The following is a 21,981-nucleotide window of genomic DNA, read 5'->3' on the forward strand; positions in this document are numbered from 1 at the left end:
GCTACTAGCTGTGGCCCTGGGCTGCAAGCTGCTTTCTTTAGTTGCATTTATAATATAGGTTTGTCTTGCCATCAGACCCCGACTGTCTTCGGAACAAAAGCGTTTGCTTTCTTCAGTCAAAAAAGCATCCAGACTCGAGACACACAGTAGCCATTTTACCAATAGGTTTTGAATAATTTATTTTACTTATAAAATGTCTTGATTTCTCAATTTCAAAGGAACAGATATATTCACTCTGACATGGCTTAACCAATTCAGGTTTTATACCATATAGCAGAAATCTTTCAAAAGTTATGGTAACTGAATTGCCATGAGTAAAAGATGGATATAAAATAGTAAATATTTAAGGTAAATCAGCAAGTGTAATTGGCAGGCCCGTGACTTCAAATGAAATTTTTAAAGCTCTTCAAGGACAGTGATTAGTCTCCTTCATAAAACCTATTCCATGGTTATTAGACAAACATCATATGCAGAAAATCATCTTTAATTTATAACTTCAATTTATGACAGGCTGAAGTTGTACTCCCAGCAAAGATTTTTTTTTTAAGATTTTTAGAAGTTCTATCCTACACGCTATTCTATCTCCCAAATTTTAAGTCCTAAAATAGACCTAAGAAAATTCTTTGGCTTCCATAAAATATTGTATTTTTGGACTCAAATAAATGTACTTGTATCTGCAATAGCTGAATATGGACAGTTATGTTAACATTGAATTGATGCTTGAGAACTGAAAAGGCCTACTTCTCCATGGGTAACACTGGGGATTTAAATGGGCTCAAAAACACGACATTCATTTTCTTATTTCCTTAATACAATTTCAAGGATCACTATGTGATTTTTCCTTGTTCAATTCAAGTTGTCACAGTTGGTGTGTTCAACAAAATAACTTCTTTGACTATAAGAAAAACACATCTTCAAATCTATTACAGACAAGAGGAATTCATCCATGATAAATGATAGAAGCTTGGATCATTACCGGTTTAATGAGTACATTCTCCCCTTTCCGAGGTAATCCTGCAAAATAAACTTTAGTTTCTAGAAATCCATTTGCAGGCTTAAAAAGGCTTCTGGGTTTATTTATATTCATTACAGCTTCTTTAGCTATTTTTACACTAATACTGTATTCTAATTCTTCCACAGAGACCTACAATTAAAAATACAGAAATTATCAAACAACCAAACATCACTGCATGTCATTTGAAACACTAAGATTGAAAAAATCGTGGTATTATTCCAGTAAATAATTTTTCAAAATAATCATTTTAATGTAATAATTAATTTGTCATAAACCCATTTGAAATGTCTAATTACTATAAAGGTGGTAAAAATGTGTTTTAAAGTGATAATTCTTGTCTGAAAAGTAAATGAATATTTTAAGGTAAAAAAATCAATATTATTCTTTTAAATTTAAACATTCAATTATAATACATCTTTCAACCCCAGTGTGTAATTATACAAAATCTTAGGAAACTTTTAAGTGTTCTTATTTTGCAATTGTCTGGAAGTATACATATGGAATCAATAAGGGAAATAAATTTTTAATATAAATTATGAGAAATCAGTATCTCTAGTGTTCCGTTCATTACATACAAATTATATTTTATTTCAAAATTCAAAAGTAATTGAGGTCATAAGGAAACACAACACATAAAATTAAATTGGGTTTTTCCAATTTTGAAAGTGGTTTGTTTTTTTAAAAAAGATTGAAAGTGATGGCAAACAACAATAAAAAATCCTCCCAAAAAGACGACTTGAAGAACCAATCTCCTCAAGCAAAACTCTAGCATTCAAAATGAAAACTCTTCTTTTACTCATCAGTAATGGAAGTGAAAAGGTAGGCATGTTAAAGCACCACTATAGGAAGAGAAAAATTATGCTCTATTGTAAAATAACTTTGGTAACATTTACAGATTTAAAGTTGGTCAATGCTCTGTCCTCAATGCAGCCAATCAGTATCATTTTACTCAAATGACTATTCCCTTCTGGAGAAACGTTTTTTGTTCAATATATGAAGTTTATTGTCAAATTGGTTTCCATACAAAACCCGATGCTCATCCCAAAAGGTGCCCTCCTCAATACCCATCACCCACCCTCCCCTCCCTCCCACCCCCCATCAGCCCTCAGTTTGTTCTCAGTTTTTAAGAGTCTCTTATGCTTTGGCTCTCTTCCACTCTAACCTCTTTTTTTTTCCTTCCCCTCCCCGATGGGTTCCTGTTAAGTTTCTCAGGATCCACATAAAAGTGAAACCATATGGCATCTGTCTTTCTCTGTATGGCTTATTTCACTTAGCATCACACCTTCCCCTTCTGGAGAAATTTAAGTTAGCCTCTAGAACCTCAGCCTAGCTTGCTTCTGGAAGTCTTACCACTCCATCTCTGTCTCTTTTGGGGGCTCCTCCTTTTCTTTTCAACCTCTATAATAAGCCCCAGAGCTCAGTTCTCAGACCTTTTTCCGCTTAGTCATGCAAATACTTTTAAATGGGGGCTCTACTCTCCCACTCCAGGGCATTTGGAAAATTTGGGGGTGGGGAGGGTACTTAGCTGTTGCAATGAGTAGGATGCATGCTCACATTGCAAGATGCTGGATACCTGTAATAGGGAGGATCGTCATGCAAAATAATAAAATGCCCAATATCCTGCAAACCTTCTGAATATCCCTGCAGGATATTCATGCAGAGTGTACTCATGCTTATCTGAGTTTGGCATATATGAACACAAAACATTTTTTGTACCATTTCAGCATTCACTGAATTTTTCAAGAATATCAACAGTCTTGCAAACCAAGGATGAATTGATGTTTGTTTTGCGTGGATCTTTACCAAGAGTTTCTCACTATTTTGGAAGATCACCTTTACTGATGGTATCTATGCATTTACAGTATTTGAATTGCCAATACAATACTCCAGCATGAGTCTTCATTTGCAGCTTTCACATTATTCTACATATAGGAGCAAGCTTTGACAAATACTGTACTTGCACTTGAGCCCTTATATACTGAAATATGTATTATTTTCTTATAAATTACTTCCCTTTATTTCTTTTTATAGTGATTAGGGTATTATATTGGTTTCTACTAGGGATATGCAAAAGTAGCTTACATTATTGATGCATTTCATTATAGGACAGGAAAGGAGCATTATGAATATATGGGCACTTGATGAGACAGTTTAGAACCACAGATAAACAATAATCAATCTCATGGCTGTTAAACCCCTCTTTATGTTGAATATTCAAAACTTTTTATCTACCTTAAATTGAAGGCTGAAACTCAAAAGTATATCCAGAATCTGATCACTTCTCACCACCTACCATCAACGCTCTAGTCAGAGATGCCATCTTCTCTCCACTGAGTTACTACAGTGGTCCAGTGGTCTCATAAGCCCATATCCTGTCTCATTCTTACTCTCTACTATCTAGTTTCCACAAAGTCATCATGTCCTGATTAGGATTATCTTCTTTTTTTTGGTGTTTGCTTATTTTGAGGGGCGGGGGAGAGGGAGAGGGGCAGAGACAGAGTGAGAGACAGAGAATCCCAAGCAGGCTCCACACTGTCAGTGCAGAGCCCAAGATGGGGCTCGATCCCACAGACCATAAGATCATGATCTCAGCTGAAATCAAGAGTCGAAACCCAATCAACTGATTCACCCAGGTGCCCCTAGAATTGATTATCTTTTTTTTTTTTTTTTTTTTAATTTTTTTTTCAACGTTTATTTATTTTTGGGACAGAGAGAGACAGAGCATGAACGGGGGAGGGGCAGAGAGAGAGGGAGACACAGAATCGGAAACAGGCTCCAGGCTCTGAGCCATCAGCCCAGAGCCCGAAGCGGGGCTCGAACTCAGGGACCATGAGATCGTGACCTGGCTGAAGTCGGACGCTTAACCGACTGCGCCACCCAGGCGCCCCATTATCTTTTAACATACATGCAAATTAAATCATGTCACTTCTCAAAATCATCTTAGGTCTTTCTACTTAGCATAAAATCTAATTTCTCAATAGAGTCCCCATGGCCCTACCTGGTGTTATTCCAGACCACATTTCTAACCTCATTTTCTATTCCTCCCTCCCTCTCTTACTCCACTGCATCTATGCTGAGCTTTGCGCTGTTCCTCAAATACAACAATCACATCCGCTTGCCTGATGGTCTGTACTTGCTGTTCATATGGCACAGAATCATCTTGCCCCATATATTGCTCATGATTGTGCCCTCAAGTCTCCGGTCAGATGTGATTTCATCGGAGATGGCTTTCCTGATTCCACATGCACACTCACCATCATGATTCTTGCCTGGCCTTGCTTTTCCTTTTCCTCTGAGCACTAACCACTATCTGACGTAGCTATTTTGTTCATGCATTCGTGGTTAACATCTCACCACTAGAGTGCAAGCTCCACAAGAGTGGTGATTTTGTTTTAATCACTATTGTAGCCTCACTACCTAGAAGAAGGAACAGCACACAAAGCACTCAATAAATACCTTTTTGAATGAATAAAAATATGGCACAAAGTACAAATTTCCCACCAATATTGGAATTATACCTAAATATGAGATGTAATGACTTATAATATAGCCTTATTTATTTCTATGGTTTATAACCATTTTAATTAACAATTACCCACATTCTATTTATCTCAATTACAACAATCCTAAGCTCTACATTTTAAATTCTTATTTTCAAAGTATTTTATTTGAGGGGCACCTGGGTGGCTCAGTTGGTTAAACATCTGACTTTGGCTCAGGTTATGATCTCACTGTTTGTGAGTTCGAGCCCCGCATCAGGCTCTGTGCTGACAGCTCGGAGCCTGGAACCTGCTTCAGATTCTGTGTCTCCTTCTCTCTCTGCCCCCACCCCAAGCTTGCACTCTGTCTCTGTCTCTCAAATATGAATAAACATTAAAAAAAGTTTAAAGTATTTTATTTGAAATTTTAAAATTATTTAAAATTAGTGAAGCAAATGGTACTAAGTGAACACTCCAGTTTGCATGTAACTTAAGTATTAATGCTTAATGATTAATATAACTTAACTTTGTCAATTAAAGAATTTACTTAAAATATTTATTTGAGATAATTTCCGTGTCTGCATAAATTTGCCTGAAACTGTACAAGTTATTAACAAACCAACAAAACTGTAAAATGGTAAAAATACCATGAAGTAATATTTTTTAAATGAAAGGGAGAAAAGAAATCTTATTTAAATGGCGGGGGAGAAAATTCATAAATTCCTAAAATATCAAATTAAGAATTTTTAAAAACTAGCCAGCATCAAATTTATTACCAGATTAAAGTTTTTCTCTGATTTCCTTATTATTCTTAAATTTTTAATGTCAAGTTGTATTCAATTTACAAAGGGAAATTTTATGTTTTATTTAAAATATGGGCATATCATTAAATAATAGTTTATTTTTAATAAGAATCATAAATATAGAAGACAAAATGTATGGAACTGAATAGCTAGCTGCCTTCTATCCAATCCAGAATCCTGCCTCTAACATATCATTCATGGATAATTCATTAGTAAACACTATCTGCAACTCAAGATGTTAGCCTTGCAGGTAAATATTTACCTTCTTTATATATATTCTATATTACCTAAAATGTATCTAAATTCTCCTCCAAACAGCTGACATTTTCAATTTGTATCAATTGATCAGAAAAATTCTGTTTGCTCTCTTTTGCTGAAAAAGTGATTTTAGTGATTTTTAGATAGGAGATGTGGGGACACGAGGCAATAAAATGTATTCTTCAGGAGTGCCTTGGTGGTTCAGTCGGTTAAGTGTCCGACTTTGGCTCAAGTCATGATCTCGTGGTCCATGAGTTCAAGCCCCACTTCGAGCTCTGCACTGACTATGCAGGTATGCTTGCCTTTCTGTCTTCCTCTTTCTGTGCCCCTCCCCTGCTCAAGCTTGCCATCTCAAAATAAATAAATAAACTTAAAAAAATGGGGCACCTGGGTGCCTCAGTCGGTTGAGCGCCCAACTTTGGCTCAGGTCATGATCTCACGGTTTGTGAATTCGAGCCCCACATCAGGCTTTACTGACAGCTCAGGGTCTGGAGCCTGCTTTGGATTCTGGGTCTCCCTGTCTCTGCCCCTCCCCCACTTGTGTGTGTGTGCGCGTGCGCTTTCTCTCTCGCAAAAACAAACATTAAAAAAATTTTTTTAAAAACTTAAAAATGTATTCTCTAGGACAGTGGAGGAATAGCTGTATGAGCCAAGTATTCTACGTATAGATGCAGTAGGAAAGATGTAGCAGCAATGCTATGCTAATGAGAGCATTTGGAGAAGCCAGAAAATTTTAGTGATTTCTCTGACAGTTGCATCTGATCATGCGCAGACACTGTTTGGTCAAGAGTCAAGAGCCCCGGGCACCCAGGCAGCACCCGGGCACCTGGGCAACAAAGCATCCAAGTCTTTGTTTTGGCTCAAGTCGTGATCTCACGGTTTGTGGGTTTGAGCCCCACATCAGGCTCTCCACTGACAGTGTAGAGCCTGCTTGGGATTCTCTCTTCCTCTCTCTCTACCCCTCCCTGACTACCCGCTGTCCCTGTCTCCCTCAAAATAGAATAAACAAACTTAAAAAAAAAGTGTATTTAAGAGTCCAGAGCCCCAAATCTATGGCTATCAAAGGACAGATAACCCCATTTTTGGTAAACCATATCTGTGCGCAACTGTACCTTATTTGCTACCTGTACTGTAATGATTTCACATTACATTGTATTAGTTCATAAGGCATCACCTGTTAAATTGTGAGGTACCAAGTAAGCTCAAGAGCAAGGAAAATCTCTTGCCATAGCTCTAGTGCCTTGAACTCGGGAACTTAGCATTTTCATCAATTCTTTGTTTTAAGTTGATTTATTTTGAGAGAGAAAGAGACAGACGGCACATGCGAACATGAGTGGCGGAGGGCCAGGGAGGGAGAGAGAGAGAATCCCAAGCCGACTCCGTACCGACAGCACAGGGCCGGATGCAGGGCTGGAACTCACAAACCGTGAGATCAATGACCTGAACCAAAATCAAGAGTCAGATGCTTAACCGACTGAGCCACCCAGGAGCCCCAGGCACTTAACATTTTAGAAGTGCTCACTAAAGGCTTAGTTAATATATGAATGCACGAGTGGGTAAATAAAGAAATGAAATAATGTAGTGATGATGTCACATGTCTTTTCAATATAGACCTCTTGCCAGATCCCACAGGCATATAAAGTGTCTCTTTTGGGTACCACGTTCTAAGGTGAAGCTGATTTCTCAGTTAGAACCTGCTAAAAACAGCAATGACTCTTGCAGAAAAGAGTTCTCCCCATTATAGATGAAAGTAATCCCTTCACGAAAACTTCCATTTTAGGCTCACTTTTAGTGATTATCTAAAAGAGCACTGTAATTGGTACTGGCTGGTATATACTCTCTATACAAATTGGTTCCTTATCTATATGCTAATATTTGAAATTGAATTAATTACTATATGTACTAGTCTTTCAATGTGTATTTCTATGTTACTATTGCATCTCCCTTTCATTTAAAAAATATTGGTGGCTATTCAGTATTTTTGTCCTTGATCAGTAGTATCTTTGCATAAACTGTTATGCCCGCTAATAACCTATAGGAGAGACATCAATAAGTCATTAAAAAAGGTAAAAAGTTATAGAGTAGTTTAAGCAAATAACTGAAAACAATGTTACAAAAATCCTAAATATATTCTGTGACATTATCATTTCTCAGACTGTTTCAAGGATTTGCAGCGTATGTAGTATACTTCATATAACATCAAATAAATCCAACTCCATTTTGATTTGGTATCACCATAGAAATAAATTATTAATGATGTTAAACTGTGTTAAAGTAGAGATATTCTTTCTAAAATCTATAAAACATACCGTATTCCATAAACCATTATTAATAACTTTGCCTCCAGTTGTGATTTTGGTTGTATATTCATTCTTAAACTGAATTTCAATCTTTCCATCACGAAGAGCAATCAGGAACCAACAGGAGTGATCAAGAGATTCTGCATACAGGATAACACCTTCTGAATCATAGGTCCGGAAATCAAATTCAGCTGAAAATCTATATAATGGGCAAAGAGAGAGCCTTAATAGAGAAATAGGGAATGCTTAATGCATTATTCTTTTTCTCTTATACTAGAAACATTAATATGTTGAAAGAGTCAAGTATTTCTTTCTTTCCTGGAATCAGTAAAAAAGTAGAGCACAATTAGACTGTTCATGTGTTATCTCTGGCTCTGTGTATGCTCAAAATCAAGGTATTATATTTTCTTTCATATTCTTGGAGACTTTTTCTCCAGTGAACAGATGCTTTGGTACTTTTTCATCTTTTTTTGGCATTTGTTTTGAAGGTACTCTTGTAAATGCTGGAATTCATACATATGTACAAAATATTAGATATATTGTATCTCTCCTGGAGCTTTTTATACACTATATAATCTGATGTTAAGATTCCTTTTTTTTTTTTTTTTTTTTTTTTTTGGCTGTATCCTTGATTAGTAAAAGATGTTACCATCTCATGATTGGTTTATACATCAAAAGGCCTGTTTTCCCTGTGACTTCATATATGTCAGGAAGGAATCACTCACAGAGATATACAAAACAGCATCTGGATGACTGCAAACATAATTAAGTCTTTGTGTGTGGTAAGAAAAGTAAAGTAAAAAACTCTAAGATAGATCTGTTAGCTTGATTTAAAAAAATTCTCCAAAGCTTTAATTGTATAAATCATTACACTAGAGCACATGGAAGGAGACCTGAAAAGATATAGTCTAGTCATATGTTTGGGGGTACCTGAGTTTGGGTAATGTCTGTTGCTATTAAGACACTGAGTATATATGTAGCTATTACAGGGGAGGAAATATCTTAGAAATGCTGGGTTAAAAACTAACATGTATCCGGGCCCCTGGGCAGCTCAGTCAGTTAAGCGTCCGACTCTTGATTTTGGTTCAGGTCATAATCTCACAGTTTGTGAGTTTGAGCCCCATATCGGGCTCCACGCTGACAGTGCAGAGCCTGATTGGGATTCTTTCTCTCCCCCTCTTTCCTTGCCCCTCCCATGCTTTCCCTCTCCCTCTCTCTCTCTCAAAATAAATAAATAAATTTTAAGAAAAAATAACATGTATTGATTAGTGCCCTATGACACTGTAATGAAAATTAGCATTAACATTTCCAAGAAACCATCAAATCAAAATGATTGAAAAAAGACAAAGAGGGAATAGAAAAAAATAGTTGTATAACTGTTAGTCACTTGAATTAAATTAAAATAAAGGTGATTTAAGTTAAAAAAAAAAGTCAGGACTTCAGATAATTTGCAAGAAAGGCAAGAAAGAATTCCCATAGAGGCACTATATGCAATGGGGAACAGACTTAACTTCAAATAGAACAAAGAAAGGCTGATGAAATAAATGTTTTAATCTTTAGAATTCCAAAGAAATATTTTAAAGAGGTTATGTGGAGGGAAGTATGTTGGACAGATAACAATGTAGTAAGGATTTACTGAACTAAGATTATTTTGTTTATTTACTTTTGCTTAGGATAAGGACCTCTATTCTCTTTCATAATCATCACATTTTGCTGATGTGAAGCAGGTATTATCTTGTCAAAACCCAAATCTGCGTATGCTCAGGATCTTCCAGAAGTTGATCCTCTTAGGGAGATAATTTCCTTCTCTTTGCAAAATCATGCTACACCAGTAACACAAAGAGTTGTGTTCTACATTCTTTCTGTCTGGAATACATCAGCATACCCCGGGGAACAATTCATTCTTTCTCTGAAGTTTTGTAGAATGAAAAAGAAGAGTGAATTTGTTAACTTTAGGGTGGGATAAGTATTTGATCATTGGAGACTGAGCTGAAGGAATTTGCAAAAAAAAAAAAAAAAAAAAAAGGAAAAAAGCCACAGCAAAGCACTAGTTATTCTTTGTGTTGGTTACCAGGTGGCAGTTTATAAACAGTTCATCAAGTTGTATATTTAAGATACATGTTTATTTCTATACACATATATATATTAAACTTCAATAAAAAAGTTTAAACTATATAAATAAAGGACAGATAAATACTGGAAAAAATAATAATTTGGCTTATGTTATTCCGTGTTACAGCGCAAGCTATTGTGAATTGTCAGAAATGAACCCCCCTGACAGTGACTAAAGGTATGCAATAATTAACCTTTTTCTCTCTCATTCTCATTATTATCTTAGCAAGGAAATGTTGTCTCCAGTCTATGTCACTAGATGACATTATTTGCTCTGAGATATTAAAGGGGAAAACCAAGTCTTGGTAGATAAAAGAGTGTTGAAGGAGCACAATTACATTAGTGAATTTTAGAATAATGTTCCTTAAGGATACAATTTCTATGAATTTAGTTGAATTATTTAATGAATAATCATTCATGTATCTAATGAATTAAATTGTACATATGCATGCTTATCTAATTAAAATATTTTAAAATATGGATTCTGTAATCAGTCTTAAATACATTCCCTTTCTATTATTACAACAAAATTCTAATTTCCTTTTTTCTAGTTTCAATCATATATGACTCTTAGAAAATTTGATAATTAAAGGAGAATCATGACTCTACATCATCAACAACTATTCTTTCCCTAGACACAACCTAACTACAGGAATAGCAGATAAGCTACTCAGACAATCAACTAAAATCATGTGATGTATTTCTTTAAAATACCACTTACACAATCTTATGAATTTTCCTTAGTAATTATGAATACAGCTATATTCTGAAGGCAATACTTTCAGTATTTTCTTTTTACTTAGCTTTTATAACATGTATAAAGAAGAATGAAAATTTGACAAATATATTAAATCTACTTTCCCAACTTCTTAGTAAATTTGTATTCACTAGAAATGAAAGAAGGATGGATTAAGGTACAATGATCATTGGGGAAGTTCAGCCTAGAATGACCCAAATGATTTTAGCATGAAAATTACATGTGTGAAGGGGTGAATTAACGTTAGGGTTCCCTAAATTATCTGATTGATAATATATCTAAATTATCTAATTCGGAGTGCAATTTCATACATTTCAAACCTTTCTGGTCACTTTTCTTCTGTCCTTACCTGCTTACCTCTAGAGATTATCACTGACATTGGTACCTCACCTGGTGATTTCCGGCAAACGAAATTTTAAATATAAAACCACCCCTACGAACTGCTCTGCCAAGTAAAGTAATTCATAATTTTTGTCAAGGTTCAAGGGAAGGCACACTGGAACAGCCTGGAGAAAAGGAAACAAAGCACATAAAAAAATGCATAGATTATTGCTTGCTGTTTGTGTCAGGTTATACATTCTTTCTCTGGTTCCTAGTGATCTTGTCAAATGTATTCTTTGGGATACATTAAATAAAGAACACCCTTGGTAATAAAGCAACAGCTTTTACTTCCTTATGTAGTCCATAAGTAAAACCTCCCAGAACACATGTTTTAAAGTCTTGTTCAATGTGTGTGGCTTTATATTTTTGTCCTTATTATTTCCTTTGCAAATCTCAGCCCAAAACACAACCTTTTCCTTCCAGTAACAACATGTATCCCCTTAACTAACTGCAGTTCTGACGCTTTCAAAGAATTACATTGGAAGAAAAAAAAAAAAAACTGGAGTCAGAAATCATGGAAGAATTAATATACCAATAAGTAGCATCTCATACACTCATTCATTTATTAAGAAAAAATTTTCTGAGCAAAAATATACTATGTAGACAGTGAAGCTGAAGTAGGGAAGTTGAAGGAAATCCATTTTAGAAAGGCTCCATTTCTGCTATTTTCTTGCCAGGCCCTATTTACTCATGTTTTCTATTTCACTTTGAGTCTATATAGAAACCAAAGTAGCCATATTCCCACTCCAGGGGGGAAACAAGAAAGTTGATCATTTTCTGAATTTTGTCCTAGGGCCCCCAAACACCTGATAACATCTAAGAAGAGCCAGATCCCAAACATGTTGCAGGACATTAGCCTCGGATAAACCCCAGCTGATGCTGGCATCAACACCCCCTACCTTCTATGATTATAAAATAACGACTATTACCCGCCACCACTTGCCTTTGATTGGACCCTATCTAGATTCCTGAAGGAACATGTATTCTGGACCCTTTCCAATATAAACCCCTAACCCTAAACAACGAAGAGACTCATTCTCTTTTCCTTTCTGTGTCCCCCAGACACTCTGTCTGCTATGCTCTGTTATTCATGCTATTCAATAAACTCTGCTTTCACTTTCTCCGGTTTGCATTTGATTTCTACCCTTTGCAAAGCCAAGGGACCTCTTGGATGATCCCGTGGGGACACCCCGCCCCACCTCAACCCAGGTTCTCGGACTCAGCCTGACAGCATCAAAGAGAATGCCTAGAAAACCTAGATAGGATAAATATAAGCAAATAGATTGTGTTAGTCTCCAAGGAATTTACAAAAAAAGTGATTCAGAGTCATTAAATTTAATATCAAGTATTTTTTTCCTAAGAGTAACACCAAACATTAAAATGGAAAGATTTTGGGGCGCCTGGGTGGCTCAGTTGGTTAAGCGTCCAACTTCAGCTCAGGTCACGATCTCACAGCTTGTGAGTTGGACCCCCGCATCAGCCCCCTTCCTGACAGCTCAGAGCCTGGAGCCTGCTTCAGATTCTGTGTCACCCTCTCTCTCTGCTCCTCTCTGCTCATGCTCTGTTTCTCTTGGTCTCTCAAAAATAAATAAACATTAAAAAAATTAAAAAAATAATAGAATGGAAATATTTTTAGGGATAAGTTTTCAGGCATACATACAGGGATGTTCTGGGGGAACTGTGCACACGGCACGGAAACAACATCTCATCTCCTCTTAGAACTTTAACAAACCTATTCTAAGGAAGATGGTGATGTGTAACTACTATGAATACTAAAATAATAAAAGATTAAATTACAAAGTAGACATTCACATGGTATGGAATTCCATTCAATAAAATCAAAGTTACTACTTAGATATAGTATAATCTCAACTTCCCTGTCTTTACCAAGGAGGTAGCATATATTGAATGTTTCATTCTTGGACATAGACAGTTTTGTCTTGGTAACAGATACAGAGGTTTGTGTATATACATGATTAAATCATTATTGAGGTGGGTTTTTTTGTTTTTTTGTTTTTTGTTTTTTTTCTTACTGTCTGCTTCATGATCATATAACATTTTACCTTCACTTATGAAAAGAAATGCCGGAGTTGGATCAAGAATCACTAACACATGATCCTTCGTTAGGGGGAGAAACGCTTCAGATGTTGACCTATTTATTTCAGTGAAGGAAAAGCTACCCCCCAACATTCAATTCCTGGATCAATAATGAATTAAATCCAAGTAACCAAAACCAAGTTTGAGACATACAGATTAACAAAATCAACCTCTCTGAATTTTGATGTACTTAAACCTCACTGAATCCTACCCTGACAGTTATTTCCACCTGAGATTTTATGAGCCCTCTTGCAAGAACCAACATGACGAAATGTGATCAGACTCGTCAAGAGTGGGATAAAGTATATGTAGGAAAATGTTTTTGCTAAGGTTTCTACATAAGATTTTTTTCCTCACAAAGTATGAACCTCAGCTTGTCTTAATTTTTTAAATAAACATACACATTGGATTTTGTAAATGTATAGGCTATACAGATGAGTGCTCTCTGAACTATGACCTTGCAGCCTTTTTTAAACCTAGTCACTAATTATCCCCAATATTTATGGCTTACATGACCAAAATTAGTAAATAGGCTGTGAGTCTGAGCCTGCTAGATCTATAGCAATTATTATAGAATATCTGTATCTCCCCGACTTACCTCAGCTATATGGAAATAAGTACCCAGTTCTCTCATTTTAGAAAAGAGACGGGAAGTTTAACGTTGCAAAATGTTACCTCACAACTCTTGTGATCTTGGGCAAGTTTGAATCCTTTTTTCCCATCACAATAACAAGAGTAACCTCCAGGGTAATTGACACAAAGTTGAGCACACATGTTCTCAGAGCATTCATCCACATCTGGGGTAAAAGAGAACATAAATCTTAATATCTTCTAAATGTTCAATCCAAGAGGAGTATTCTGATTTTAGTGTAAGATAATCAGTGATAATAGATTCTTTAGTGAAAGGAATCTCTGTGACATGAAATCACATTTCAACACTTGGCAGAAATTTAAATGAGTTACAAGTGTAATGCCTATCTATTTATACGCCTAAAGCAACAAATGTAATGTATAACTTTCAGCAATAAATAATTAGTAAAAATACAACGACTACACTAATTTTCCAATTTTTGAATTTGAGGGAAAAAAGACTAAGAGTCTCAGGATAACTATCATTTCTGACTAAATAAATTCCATTAAGACTGCTTCACCATTCTTTTCTTGGAAGAAAAGAAAGGGAAGGGTAAGGAAGGGAGAAGAGAGGAAGGGGAGGAGGAGCAGATAGTGAAGAGAGGGGAAGGGGAAAAAGATCCCTTTTAACTGAAGGTTAATGTAATCGGGTATTAAATAATATCGAGAACATCTGACTTTCCATAATGCAGTGATTAATGGTGGCAATATATTTAAGGTTCTATCTTTATTTCTTATCAATTAAAAAAGAAAAACACACCTCACGGTACTATAATCTCCCATATCGTGAAATCTTTGATATGGCCCTGTCCTCACTCCATATTTTGAGAAAATCATTCTTGAAAAGTTATAATGATACACTTCATCTAAAGTACACTTCAGAGCTACGTAGGATCCTTGATATTTTTAATGAATGCACCCTGCAATCTTTGAAAGTCCCCAAGTACATAAACGCATATATTCATGGCATATAAATTCCCCCATAAAATGCCTCAACATACAACTCCAAAATTAGTGATCCCTCGGCATTAAAATTAATTGGCATATAATTCAGTGTGCCTGGGTAGCTCAGTCAGCTACGCATCTGACTTCAGCTCAGGTCATTATCTCACGGTTCAGGCTGACAGCTCAGAGCCTGAAGCCTGCTTTGGATTTTGTGTCTCCCTCTCTCCCTCTCTGCCCTTCCCTGCTTGTGCGTTCTCTCTCTCTCTCTCTCTCTCTCTCTCTCTCTCTCTCTCTCTGTCTCTCTCTCTCAAAAATAAATAAACATTAAAAAAAAAACCTATTGCCAAATCCAAAGTAATAAACGATTTACAAAAAAAAAATGACGTATAAAGTACTTTGAATATTGTACATAGGTACCACACATGCATCTTTTTTTTTAATCTGTCATTCTTGAATAAAACTACAATATACACAATGAATTTGGCTAATAATAAATCTGAATATTACCACAGTAATTTCTATCTGGAGTCGTGGGAGAAGAGAGATGGTATGTGGAGGGTATAATTTTTGATGAGTGTATGGGAGGTAAAACATCAAAATATCAAGAGAAGAACATATATTTGACAAAAAAAAAACACTTATTCTGGAATTACTATTGATTTAGGCAAATTAATATAGAGAGGAATTAGATTAAAGGTTATCTCCCAAAAAGTAGATAGAGACAGAAGGTAGATTAGAGTTTAGGAGAGGAAGGAGGGGAAACTTATTGCTTAATGGTTACAGAGTTCTGTTTGGGATGATGAAAAGTTTTGGAAATAGATAGCCTTGATGGCTCCATAACCATGTGGAAGCAATTAATGCCACTGAATTGTACCCTTAAAAATGGTTAAAAGGGTATACATATATATACCCATGTATATACATGGGTATATATATGTATATGTATCTCCACTATGAAAAATCACTATCGATTTGATTAGTTTTAATTATGATATTAAGTTTATTTTGAAATTTTACAAAATTTAAAGGAGGATATGAGTTTATTTGCATATATCCATAATAAAAAAAATCCCCCAAATATCTAAGCCTCTGGGGCGCACCTGGCAGTGCGCCTTCAGCCAAATGAAGTAATGAGTCCAAAGGGCTCTCCCAAATGCGCAGGTGCTGACAGTACTAATCAATACTGCTCAAATTTCTAGAGCTCAGTTATTTAATTATGATGAGATTTTTCTTTTACACGTATTTAATTATCACAGAACTACGTCATTTCCTATTTGAGAATAAATGACATAATAATACACGCACAGAAAATCATCCAAAAGCTTGGCATACACCTGAAGGTTTCTAACCATCCATGTAACACTTGTGTGATTTTTCAACTTATCTTTCATTTGCTTATGTTTTTCCTTCCAGGTTGAAATGCTTTTCGTCTTTGAATATTATTTAAATGATGTGAACGTATTTTTATCATCCACGGGAGATCTCCAATTCATACACAGCTTTGAGGGCAAACAGACTGCACAACCCCAGACCTAAAGACCATGTGTCTTACGTACTGTTATTCTGGAAGGAAGCCAATGACCCCCAAACCGACCAAGCTACATCACGGAGCTTGCCATCGTAGAACATCTGATTGCTGATTTCAAACAGAACCAGAGCTTCTAATAGGAAAGCAGGACTCAAACCCACCCTCTGCGCCATCAACAATGATACCACCACAACTCTACCTTCACAAGACTTTAATGTGGGGTTATATCTGTAGCCTTCAGCACATTCACATTCAAAGTCTCCTGGAATGTTCTTGCACACAGCTGTGCCACAAATGTCTGGCTTCATTGAGCATTCATCCACATCTATAAATGAAACCAATAGATTAAAAAAATATATTTTTTCCCATACCGGAGAATACTAGCAAAGAATGCTTGATTTGCGTTTCCTGGATCTAGTTTAATATACGTAATGAGAAAAGAGAGTGGCCTGGGAATAACAAAATTTTAAATCTGTCACCATGTTTTAGTTTACTAAATATGAGTTCTTCATACACACATACAGGGAATTTGATGTTTGCTATGTTCTTTATAGTTATGTAAACGGAGAGAGCTGTAGTTATTTTCTTATCTACCGGGTTACATTACATGAATAAATGGGAGAAAAGATTCACCATATTCTTAATATATACCCCGAAATGCATGTTTTTGAAGTATGTTCTTAAAAGTAGATTCACTCTGTAGTATCACAATCATAAAAAATAAAAAAGAGGTGGCTCATCAGTCACTTTTTCCTTTGGAAATATACCCTAACTAAATCTACATACTATTATTGTGATTCAAATTTAAAATGGAATTGAAGGGGCGCCTGGGTGGCTCAGTCGGTTGGGCGGCCAACTTCAACTCAGGTCATGATCTCGCGGTCCGTGAGTTGGAGCCCCGCGTCGGGCTCTGTGCTGACAGCTCAGAGCCTGGAGCCTGTTTCCGATTCTGGGTCTCCCTCTCTCTCTGCCCCTCCCCCGTTCATGCTCTGTCTCTCTCTGTCTCAAAAATAAATAAACGTTAAAAAAAATTTTTTTTTAATGGAATTGAGTAAGGTCTCAAAGTATTTATAAAATCCCAATACAAACTTTAGTGCTAAATTAATATCCAGAAATTTCAGACACATTTATTATATTACATGGTAGAGTAGGAAATAAAGTATTGATTGCAGCTAGTCACTAGATAAAAACATCTATGAGAAAAACAAAGCAAGAGACAGAAATAGTTCAATGGAGATGTAATTATTTTAGTGAACTTTTCTCATCTGTAATCTCTGGAGACAGACAAGTTCAGAATAGGAAAAATATTTTCTACTCTAAAAAATTGAGAGTTTAATTTTTTCACAGACTAATAACCAAAATTTCAGATAATACTCTAGCTAAAAAAAAGCATGCACAGAAATAATTGAATCAATTCCTGTGGTAAGGGAATTTTTCTGTATCATGACTGTATCAATGTCAATGTCATAGGTGTGATATTGTACTGTAGATTTGTAGAATGTTACTATTAAGGGAAACTCAGCAAAGAGTACATGGGATCTCTTTTTATAATTTCTTGCAACTGTATGTGAATCTACAAGTACCTCAAATGAAATATTCATTTTTTTAAAGAGCTATAAAATCCATATTTTTAAATGAAAGTAGGGGCCCCTTGGTTGACTCAGTGAATTGAGCGACCAACTTCAGCTCAGGTCATAATCTCATGGTTTCTGAGTTCGAACCCTGCATCGGGCTCTGTGCTGACAGCTCAGAGCCTGGAGCCTGCTTTACATTCTGTGTCCACCTCTCTCTCTACCCCTCCCCTGCTCACACTCTGTCTCTCAAAAATAAATAAACGTTAAAAATAAAATAAAATAGTAAAAACATGACTAAAATTATTTGGTTTCAGGCATATTGCAGAGAATTACTTAAATCATATGAGTCCAAGTTATAGTATGTTGATTTTATTACTCTACACTGACATCTAATGTCTGATAAAAAGTTTCATTCTTCCATTTTTAGACAATTACTGGCAACTTGATCTCAAGCATATCCACATCTTGGCAAAGGCCTTATTGTAATAGCTATACACATATTCTTCTATCACCTAGTTTACAGATAAAGACTGTAAATCAGGATGCCTGGTTGGATCAGTCAGTTAAGCATCAGACTTCAGCTCAGGTCATGATCTTACGGTCCAGGGGTTCGAGCCCCGCATCAGACACTGTGCTTGGAGCCTGCTTTGGATTCTGTGCCTACTTGTCTCTCTATCCCTCTCCCACCTCATGCTCCGTCTCTCTCTGTCTCTCTCTCTGTCTCTCTCTCTCTCTCTCTCTCTCTCTCAAAAAACAAACATTAAAAAAAACAGATTAATAAGAAAAAAATATTTGAAAAAAAGACTGTGTAAATGAAGTATACCAGAACACATGTTCTGGTCATCAGGGACATTCTATGTGTGAGAACTTCTTGTAATAATTTGTATACATGTGTATTAACTCAATGGATAAGAATTAAATACCTTTTAATTAAAAATATAAGTTACAACTTCTTTAGAAGAACAGACCATTCAAGTACTAAGATGCAGAAGTATAAATGGGTATTATTTGCTTATAGAATGCATATGGTTCCTGCATTATGATGGCTTTCTATAATGTGTTCTAACAATACTGGTATTCTAAATTTCTAACATCAAACAGACCTTCAAATAGGCAGATGAGAAAGGTGTATAGTCACAAATTGGGACAATGGTTCAGGAATAATTGTTAATGAATGCAGTTCACTTTAGAGTCATTTAACTGCACTTTAAATAATATAGTAAATTATACTAAACATTATAGTACGATGAGGGACAGATCATCTCTTGAATATGAATTCAATCTGGGGATTTCCCAAAGCAGATATGAATAAAGTTGAACAAGGATACTTTATGTTTTAACTTACTAAATTTTCAACCTCACAGCAAAAAGAAGAGGAATAGGAGGAAGGAGGAAGGAAGAAGGAAGGAAGGAAGGAAGGAAGGAAGGAAGGAAGGAAGGAAGAATGGAGGGATGGAGGGAGGAAGGAAGGAAAGGGAAAATTGCTCCCAATTTCTAAAGGCAAAATTTAACTCCAGGCTGGGAAATTTCATTTTTAGTCATCCACACACCTAGCACAAATATTTGAATATTTACCTATGGCAGATAAAGGAGTCAAATAGAAAGGACAATAGGCAGAAAGAAAAAGTAAAAATTGAAGGGAAACATGAAGACAAAGAAAAACAAAAGAAATACACTAGTAAAATGACTTACTGAAATAACCTGACAGGAATTTTTTTTAATCTGAAGGAAAAAAATAGTTATGACCAAAGATGAGATCTTAAATGTATAAAGAGAAAGAAAACAAGTTCTTCATCTTTCCCAAAACTGCAACAGGAGATAAGGTGCAAGAGGAAAGGTTTATACTGGATACGCAAAAGGTATTTCTAACAAGGAACTATGACCTACAGTGGAAGAGGTTATGGAGGATTGGATTATGGTGCACTACTTTGTATAGATGGTGTATACTTTGTATAGATGTTTACCTCATTGGAATAAAGGGCATAATATTATAGTGTCTGACAAAACTACCAACAATGGTTTTGCAAAGATTCTAGTAAGCAAGGATTTGCATTGAGACTTCACGTTATCACCATTTGATGAAATTCTTTATTCAAACGTGCACAGGCACACACACACACATACACACAGTAAGAAAACAATAAAATACTCAGTAATAAAATACAATAAGAAAACACTGAAAAATTCTATAAATAACAAAATATGAGTATAAACATTAACCTAAAAGGCAGTCCCCTAGTATCATAAGGCTTCAAGGTGGATAATAACGTATATATATTAGAAGCACTTAGAACCAGAGAGTTCCAAGCATTTTCTGGGGGAAATTCCTGTAGCGGAACTTTGCTCTCACACTTACCTTTACAGTCCTTCTTATTTGAAAGCATAACAAAACCACTTTTACAGGAACAGTGGTAACTTCCAGGTGTATTATCACATATCTGACTGCAACCTCCATTCACATGTGAGGGATCTTTGCATTCATTTATATCTAAGAAGGGAAGAACAGATTGTTTTCAAAGAGATAAAGCCTTTGGAGAACTTCCCAGGAGGTCAATCCGGACGAGCCAGGCGGGTTTACCATACGTACCATATTCACACTTGTCTCCTTGCCAACCTGATTTACAAACGCAAGTGAATGTAGCTTGGCCATCTTTGCAGCTCATATATCCATCTTCATTGCATGGTAGAGGACTACACTGGTCTGGAATGGCTGAAGGAGATAGACAACTATTTAATTTTACCACATGCCATGGTAAAAAAAGAATTATATGTCCTTGAATAGAAATCCTGTGCATGAAGCCTGTAATCAATACCAAAAAATATTACAACCCCTTCCTTCAAGTAACACTTTTTCATAGAAAAGTGAGTCCATATTTATTTTTTCTTCTATGATTGTTTGCCTTGTTTTCCAAACTCCACATATGAATGGAGTCACATGGTATCTGTCTTTCTCTGACTGACCTACCTCACTCAGCATAATACTCTTCAGCTCCGTTCACGCTTCTGCAAATGGCAAGATTTCATTCTTTTTTAAAAAGAGAGGCAGACCATGAAGCTGCCTTTTGACTATAAGAGAAGAGGCTGATGGTTGCCAGAAGGGAGATGGGTGGGGGGATGGGTTGAATGGGTGATGGGAATTGGAGTTACGATTGTGATGAGCGCAGGGTGTTGTATGTAGGTAGTAAGTCACTATATTGCTCACCTAAAACTAATATTGCTTTTATGTTGGCTAACTGAAATTTAAATAAAACATTGAAAGAAAAAGGAAATAAAGAAAGAAAACACATAACTTTCTGAGGAAAAAAAACTGATTCCAGTAAACAAACCTTTATAATTATTTTGCAAAAGGGAACTACTTCTTTATTTGCAAATATAGACAGTACTTAACTGTAATTTGATATTTTTCATATAAATTATTTTATTTGATCCTTAAAATGATTCAGTGAGGTGTGCAGAACAAATAAAACTACTCAGTATCAACAGAAAATGAATTTGGGACTTCCAATTTGGCTAAGAAGAAGTAACATGGACTAGATTTATTTTCCTGCTCAAAATACATAAAACAGTGGCTTCCAGACACTGGACAACAGGTAGCAGAGTATTGGTGATGCCCAGGGGAAGGCTATTTTCTTCATAAAATGTTATAGCACCTTATCATGATCTTAAATGATATGCCCATTTGCTTCTTTACTAATTTGTGGTCTCTCTCCCTCCACTAGACACTGCAATGGTCCCTTGGTTCCTGTACACTTCCACATCTGTTTCTCAAGCCTCCCCAGTTAACTCTGCAAGTTCCTTCCATCCTTCTAACACATTTCCTTTGCTTAAGTTAGCTAAGGAATTTTCTGTGACTTGCAAAAAAAAAAAAAAAAAGTTTTAAACCTAACCAAAACCTAATTACCCAATTTTTCAACAAACATCCTCATAAAATCATCAAGTTTTTTGAAAAGTAGTAATAAAATAGGTATTAGTTACAATGATAGAAAACAAGCTAATTAGCAAGTTATCAAATTATTTTCATATATTTTGGTAAATTAAAAATAAATAAAGTATGGATGCCTGGGGTAGCTCAGTCAGTTAAGCGTCTGACTTCAGCTCAGGT

The 21,981-nt window shown here is 35.8% G+C and overlaps 1 protein-coding gene across 1 annotated transcript in view; it reads right to left on the minus strand.

The window, feature by feature from the left end:
• The window catches only part of PROS1 (protein S), a 76,794-nt gene that overhangs the window by 12,930 nt on the left and 41,883 nt on the right, over positions 1–21,981 (minus strand). Inside the window, exons 5-11 of the mRNA XM_043593905.1 lie at positions 20,467–20,589; positions 20,236–20,367; positions 16,505–16,630; positions 13,878–13,999; positions 11,115–11,230; positions 7,865–8,054; positions 977–1,144 (exon numbers count right to left, since the gene is read on the minus strand). Of these exons, the coding sequence (XP_043449840.1) occupies positions 977–1,144; positions 7,865–8,054; positions 11,115–11,230; positions 13,878–13,999; positions 16,505–16,630; positions 20,236–20,367; positions 20,467–20,589 (977 nt within the window). The remainder of the gene's footprint in view (positions 1–976; positions 1,145–7,864; positions 8,055–11,114; positions 11,231–13,877; positions 14,000–16,504; positions 16,631–20,235; positions 20,368–20,466; positions 20,590–21,981) is intronic.

This window comes from Prionailurus bengalensis, chromosome C2 (assembly GCF_016509475.1).
Source record: "Prionailurus bengalensis isolate Pbe53 chromosome C2, Fcat_Pben_1.1_paternal_pri, whole genome shotgun sequence".
Classification (NCBI taxonomy): domain Eukaryota; kingdom Metazoa; phylum Chordata; class Mammalia; order Carnivora; family Felidae; genus Prionailurus; species Prionailurus bengalensis.